The 7,316-nt window shown below is 35.8% G+C and overlaps 1 protein-coding gene across 2 annotated transcripts; it reads right to left on the bottom strand.

Annotated features, from left to right (window-relative positions):
- On the bottom strand, positions 1-6,673 carry LOC117917252 (BTB/POZ domain-containing protein At5g48800). 2 transcript variants are annotated; one of them, XM_034833461.1, is made up of 4 exons: positions 5,967-6,673; positions 3,821-3,887; positions 1,174-2,346; positions 1-811 (listed from the first exon to the last, which is right to left on the bottom strand). In XM_034833461.1, the coding sequence occupies exons 1-4, from the start codon at positions 6,056-6,058 to the stop codon at positions 293-295; spliced, it is 1,851 nt and encodes a 616-aa protein (XP_034689352.1). In that variant the 5' UTR covers positions 6,059-6,673; the 3' UTR covers positions 1-292. The 2 variants fall into 2 exon arrangements, with proteins under 2 accessions (XP_034689352.1, XP_034689353.1); XM_034833462.1 differs by lacking the exon at positions 5,967-6,673 and adding an exon at positions 4,524-5,104.
- Positions 6,674-7,316: the final 643 nt, after the last annotated feature.

The raw sequence follows: 7,316 nt of genomic DNA, 5'->3' as shown, positions 1-7,316 counted from the left end.
TTTCAGTAAAACAACTGTAAACAAGCTTTTCTTGCATATTAACGTTGAAAGATTTCATTCTGACTATGTGGAATATAAACAATATCAAAGTTAAACTCACCAAAATCAATCACTTCCAACAAAAAGACCCTACGGTTGGTAACTCAAAGCACCATAACTCATATACAAGGTGGGAAAAAGAAATGAAAAATGGCGAAAAGGAAAAAAAGGTCATCAAAAGCAGGACTTCCAATTACTCAACAGATATAGAGAAAAGAACCTGGGTTGTGTAAATTACCTAAACCATGGTTATTCAAGTTCTCTCAATAACCTTAGAATCTGTTCTTTGTGAATGCTTCGAGGGAGAACTCGATCCTCTTGAAGAACTATGTCCAAAAAAGTTCAGCTTACCAATCTTCCTTGAAAAGGAACTCATGAAGTTAAGAGAATGAGATTTCTCCATATCCCTCTTCATATGAACATGCTCTTTCTCCAGATCATTTAATCTCATTCGTAACCGAGCTAGCTCAAGTTTTAGCTCTCGGTTTTCTCTCCTTAATGATGCATAGTTGTCTCTTGGTGACATTGCTGCACTGAGAGCACCACTGCTGATCCGCCATGACTGGTGCACTGGCTTCTGGTCCTCATCTGCATAAGATGTGCATAAGGCATTTCTGAGCCGTAACTGCTCAAAATAGAGGACTTGGACTATAGATTGGAGAGGGAGGCGCTCGTTTTGTGCAGCATGTGCGCCAGCTTCTTGTGAGAGCTTTTGGAAATCAATCAGTTTGGAGAGCTTCTTCTTGTCTGGATCAGATAAACCTTGATGGGCCTGAAATATGTATTCATAAAAGAAAAGAAATTAAAAGACTGAAATCTAATAACTAGGATATAAGGACCATTTTCTGTCCTAGTAAAATATAAAGGAAAACCTAAGTGCAGGAATTTGTTTCTTTCATCAACTTTTTTCACCTTCAATCCCTCCCTAACAAAGCTAATCCCAAACAGGAGGGAAAAAAAAAAAACTAATTAATGTTAAGCTACCAACTTCATAAAAGCTTAAGCTCTCGATATTTCGGGATTATAACTTTGATACTATGTTAAGCAACTAACATTTTTTAAGACTCAAGTTATTAGGATATGGCTAATATGGCCTAATAACATATACCAGTCTAACAATAAATATGTACGTACTTTTAGGTAGATATCAATGGCTCGATATAAACCATCATGAACAGTACGTGCATGTGCTGGTAAAGTCTCTGCAATGACCATGAACTTTGAAAGCTTGAGGTTTGCATCAGGGGCAATTTCAGCAAGGTAATTATCCACTAGTTTTGAAACTTTGAACAATGCTGTTTGGGAGGGTGAAGGAGGACTTTCAGATTCAAAAACAGAGGCATCGTCCATATCTTCTTCACTGTCATCTTGCTGAGAGAAATTTACTAAAATTCTATGCACTGTGTCAACATCAAATAAGGTATCACCAGCATGCCGGAATGATGGGATCAAAAGATCGTCCAGAGTAGCAATATCCAATTGGGACCCGATTCTCCTTTCAAGATCAAGCCTACTAGCAACTGAGCAATCAAGCATCACGGCGCTTCGTAAAATCCCAAATAGAAAACTAATGGGAACAGCAAGTTTTTCAACTGGCAGAAGGCTGACAATTGTCTCAACCACGAGTCGCTCGTGCACACTTGAACCAGCAACCAACTCAACTTTCTGCTGGCCAGATGGATTCCATAAACTGGATTTCTTTGTCAGTTCCTTCTGGGCATAGTTCACAAGTGACGCACCAATGCTTTCAGGGCGGACTCCACGGCACTTCATGGCTGTTATGACTTTCTGATACAAGTCAATGCGAAGAGCAGAAAGATCTTCTATCCACCAGTCCCCATCACATTTGGCCTGCCGGTTCATGTGAAGCCTCCCAGAGCTGCTATACTCCAAGCGCGAGAAACTTGAAGCAATTTGCTCTACACATGCTTTGGAGGCTATTGCATCTATACATCGGCCAACTATCTTCAGCTCATCGGCAAGAGGGAGTAGGTTTTCACATTGTTGCAAAACTTCCACGCACATTTCAAGGTTCTTGCAGACAACACTTTCAAGATACTCTTCAGCACGGGAACCAAGATTATCTTTTGAAAATTCCTCAGTCATCTCGAGGTAATCTGAAACACAACATAGCTGTGCAACATTTGCAGAGGTGATTTCGAAATTAACACCATAGCAGAATTTTGCTGCCAACTCAAATGACTCGGCACCTCCAGGTAGACTGAGAAGCTCAATCCTAGAATTTTCAGAATCCCTGCGTTCTGCTACTAATTTCCGTATTCGTCCACTTCGAGAGACGAGAGGGAACTGCATCAAACAATAAGATAATCATGAATTTTTATTGCAACCAAGACTCTGGATATCTCAGTGGAAAGAACAAATCAACAAATATCTGCTAACCATTGACAACCAAATCAGGACATGCGATAAATTTTAATATTTTGGAAGAGTATGGTATCAAAGGGACTGAATATTCGATACTTTTGCCTAAGATCATCAATTCCCCAAACCAAAAAATTAAGGAAGGGGGTGGCAGAAAGAAAGAAAAGAAAAGAAAAGAAAAAGAAAAGGCAACCAGTGACAGCAAATGGTCAACACTTTTTTAGCAATGATCATGTAGTTCTTGTCCCTAGTTACTTATCCATGGACCATTAGTTCTAATTATCCTCTCTTCCAAATCATTTCTAGAACAGTTAATCAAGCACTCCACATTAAATCATAACCAAAAGGAGTACAAGACTGGTTTTTGAAAGTTCTATCCCAAGTAAACTAAAAGATTTCCAAATGCTCCATTTGGTTGCTAAAAAGAACTGAAGTAGAAGGGGGAAAAAACAGCAATCTTAAAACCATCTCAAGCTGGAAGGTTGTTTTAAGATATCTATTATCTTCCTTTTTCTTCTTGGTGTCTACAGAAAAAAGAGCAGAATGAAAATCTGCTAGTAAATTGCAATCTCATATTGGTTTATACTTGACCTTGAAGGTCTCTCAGAACTTCGGATAATAGTAAATATATCCGAAGATACCTACTACAAATATGAATATGAAGCAGAACAAATATAAGCATATTGGAGAAAGCTGAATATGAACGACAATTGGGAAATAATATCTTTCTTGTGTTTTAGTCATCCCTAGTGAAGAAAACCGCCAACAGTAGAAGCAAGAGCATCATGAAATCAAAAGGTTGCGCCACGTACATGGGTATAGGTTTTTGGAACTCAAGAAATTAGAGAAAGCAGAAATACAAAGTATATTACAATTCCAAAGTAACAGAACTTCATAGGGTTTGTTTTAATTTATGATGAAAGAAAACTAAGGTTTTGAGGAAAAACTTCAAATTTTTTATAGAAAGAGTATGCACAACCTTTCACTAAGTGTACCCCAATTTAAATTGTTCAGGCTTCTATAATCTGACAACCATTCATGAAGAATACAGATATTGTAAAAAACTTCTGAATATTTGCAGGATTCTCAAACTATTATGAATAATACCAGAATGAAATAATTCTCCTTTTCGTTTTTCTTTTCATAACATGCATCTCATTTTCTCCACTTGAATATATTGTATGGATTTCCCAACTTGTTTCCAAGTTTTTCCCCAGTATTCTAACTAACAGGAACGAAAAGGAGTACAATTATGATGAAGTGAACATGAAAGGAAAGTAATAGGAACAGAAGCCATAACAAAGTTACAAAAAGTAGTTTTGTCTATTTAAGAAGGAAGGTCACCAATCAGATAGGGAAGGTATGAAAAGATTCATCATAGAACCATGCAGAAACTCACCTTATGTAGTGCAAACATCCCTCCACTCACTTCTATTGTAATATCACTTGGAACATCCCGAAAAATCCTACAGAAGATAAACAACCAATTACCGACAAAAAAGGTATTTGTGAAAAATGATTATCATGTAAACTTCAAGATCAGCAGAATAGTGTCACTTGGCTTCTGCAGGATACACTACACCTAACAGCCAACAAATAAAAAGAGATCCATACAAGAAAGATCTGAAGACAACTTGTATGCATATTAAATCATGGTAGAATGTCATCGTCAACTAAAACAGTGCTTATGGAATTTGTGGTGTTGAACACACTGTTATCTACATCTCAGAATTAAAAAAAATGATTAAAAAAATACACAACAGAATATAAAAAAGGGTGAGTAGAGATCACTATGGCATGCCTTGTGCCTTCTAAATTTTTTTAGACTAATGAACTCTTACAAAAATCTATTCACCAATAGAAAAACAGGAGAGGCATCTAAATGGTGTGTTCAATCATGGTAGAATGTCATCTTCAGCTAAAACAGTGCTTATGGAATTTGTGGTGTTGAACACACCTTTATCTACATCATCAGAATTCCAATAATTATTAAAAAAAAAAAATGCACAACAGAATATAAAAAAGGTTGAGTAAGATCACTATGGCATGCATTTTTTTAAAACTTTTTTTAGACTAATGAACTCATCTGAAAATCTATTTACCAATAGAAAAACAGGAGAGGCATCTAAATGGAAGAGAGCATGGTGTGCCATTAGAAAGATATCACTGCAGCATATTTGAAGAATCCTATTGCTGGTGTTACAGAGTTTTGAACATTCGAAGGATCTGAGAAGATGTAGGGACTCATTTACTAATCCAAACAAGAAGCACAAGACAGGGATTAGGGAAGCAGAGCAAAGAAATCTTCATTCACAGTGGGGCACTTCTAGCTATGGTGAAGCAAGAATATAATATTGGATGAAGATGTGACTTCTCTCTGGTTATATCAGAATTAGCTTATATTTAGTGAGAACATCCGAGGCAGTAAAACTCAAAATCAATCATAGGTGCATGGGTTTAATAATGGATTAAACAAAGTCAAGGCTTCCGACATCATTGAGTGAGATAGAGACAAAATGCAAAAGGGTATTCAATGATATCGCCGAATGAATTGAAAATACTTCACATGGTGTCAAAACGAGGCTAGGGTGGACTCTATCATCACAGACATTTTGCAGTTACTAAACATACAAACACACCATGGACAAGAAATATGTTTGGAAGCTCAACTGTTCTACTCAATAAAAGGGTTGATCCCCACTACTGGGGGGTTGGCCAAGAAGTACATTTGAAAAAAGGAAAAAAGGAAAAGAAAAAGGAAAAGGAAAGAAAAAGAAAAATAAAGGAAGGGAAGGGCCACAAACTTTAAGCTCAATAAGAAATAAGATCTGTATGCAAAGCCTTTTAACTTGGATCAACCAGAAAACCATGGAAGTTCCCACTACCCGCTCGATCTTGCAACAGAAGTCCAGAATTGGATTCATCAATATGCATCAATAAAAGCTAATTACATAACTCAATATCCCTGTCCCATCAGCATCCTGACAACATAATATATCGATAAATAAATACAAACTGTAGACAAAATGCAGAGCATAACACCTCTTTTTCCTTAATGTTAGAGCCCTCAAGCACAAATAGCACAGCTCATCAAGAATATGCAAATACTCATATTTGAAAAGAAAAGAAGAAAAATCTTCTGGTTAACCAGCAGGAACCAGTTACACAAACATCCAGGAACAACACCACCACAAGACAGAACAAAAAAACACCCCGTAGACCAATAAGAAAAAGATTCGAAGTTCAATTGAATCCGAGCTCAAAACATCAAAACCAAGCAATAAAATGACTAGAGAACCAAACTTTTTTTATAAGAAAAAAAAAAAAAGGAGAAAGAAAAAATTACCCAGAAGGCCAACAACAAGAACATCAAAAATTGAAGTGAACTACAACATCAAAACATAAAAATGGTGACAAACAAAAACATTACTCTAACAGTAGTGAGACGTGAGAAGTGAGAACTAATCATAAAACCAGTGTAAGAAATCAAGAATCCTTAGAACATCATAACAGAAAAAGACTAAAAACCAAACAAAGAAACAAACCATTCGTTGCATCGCTGACGTGAACACTTGGCCAAGGACAGCTGCTGCTGCTGGTGGTGCTGGTGGTGGTGGAGGTGGTTGTTCTTGTCCATGGGGAGAAGAGAAACCAAAGGGGGAGAAAAATGGTATTTTTAGAAAGAGAAAAGAAGGGTGGTGGGGTTAAGAGAAGGAAGAGAGAAGAGAGACAAAGACCCAGTTGGAGATGTTGCTGTTGGTGAAGCTCTTTGGCCATTTTCGTCAAACAAGTGATGTTCAAACCATGGATTGCAACTGTCCAAAGCAATGGGTCTCATTGGTGGGTCATGCTTTGCCTTTTCTTTTTGATATATCAACAAGACTACAACACACACGCCTGAGTTGCCCATCCATCTGCTTCATCTACTACTACTGATACTACATTTTCCTTTTTGCTTTGTTTAATCTTGTAAAGACCCAGGAAAACAGGACTGGGCTTGTAAGTTGTAACTTTGCTCATGAAAAAGTCAAGAAACCTCTCATCAGCAACAGGAAAAGAGCAAGAAAAAAGGGAGGGAAAAAAGGCAGTTTATTTAGTTTGACATATTTTACGCTTTGTCCCCAAGACTTATAATTACAATTCCTTCCTTTTTTCACGAAATTGACATTTCCACTCAAAAAGTTCTCACATTTCTATCATGCCTAATTATTTGCATTCTCCCCTTTCTTGGGATCTGCGATTGCCATTTGGGTGTCCAAACCTCTTGATTTTCCCACTCTCTCTCTATCCCCCCCTGTCTCTCTCTCCCCTCAGTTGCTGGTTCTTCCATACCTTGATTTCCAAGGAAAATTATTCTTCCTGTTTTTTTTTGTCAAATCTTTCGTTGATTTGTCTCTCTCTAATACATAATTTAATGCCTTATTTTACAATCCTTTACATTATGATTAGATTGAAACCAATTCTGATAAAAATATTTTTGATTTATAATTAGAATTTGGATGCAATAAAAAATTACTTTACAGGTGTCTAAAAAGAAAAAACCTGTTTTCATACACTTATATAAAAAATGAAAATTTGGGAATCGAAGTTTATAAAATATAAATTTTAAATAATTACTTAAAAATAATTAGCATTTAAATATTATTTTTAACTATTCAGATACTATAGGTACTATTTTTAACCAATAAAAAATTCATATTTTATAATTATTTTTATGCGAATGTGTGAAAATACAATTTTTTGCAATAAAAAATATCAAAGAAATAAAAAACACTAGTAAAAAAAATATTGGTTTTACCATAAAAATATACAAAAAAAAATTAAATATAATTAGAATTAATTAAAAATTATATAGTAGCATGTAAAAAATAAAAATAATTTATTAATTTTCTTAT

The sequence above is a fragment of the Vitis riparia genome, chromosome 7 (genome assembly GCF_004353265.1).
Source record: "Vitis riparia cultivar Riparia Gloire de Montpellier isolate 1030 chromosome 7, EGFV_Vit.rip_1.0, whole genome shotgun sequence".
Lineage (NCBI taxonomy): Eukaryota > Viridiplantae > Streptophyta > Magnoliopsida > Vitales > Vitaceae > Vitis > Vitis riparia.
The sequence above is the reverse complement of the archived record's forward strand: the minus strand, read 5'-3'. Positions and strand labels throughout refer to the sequence as shown.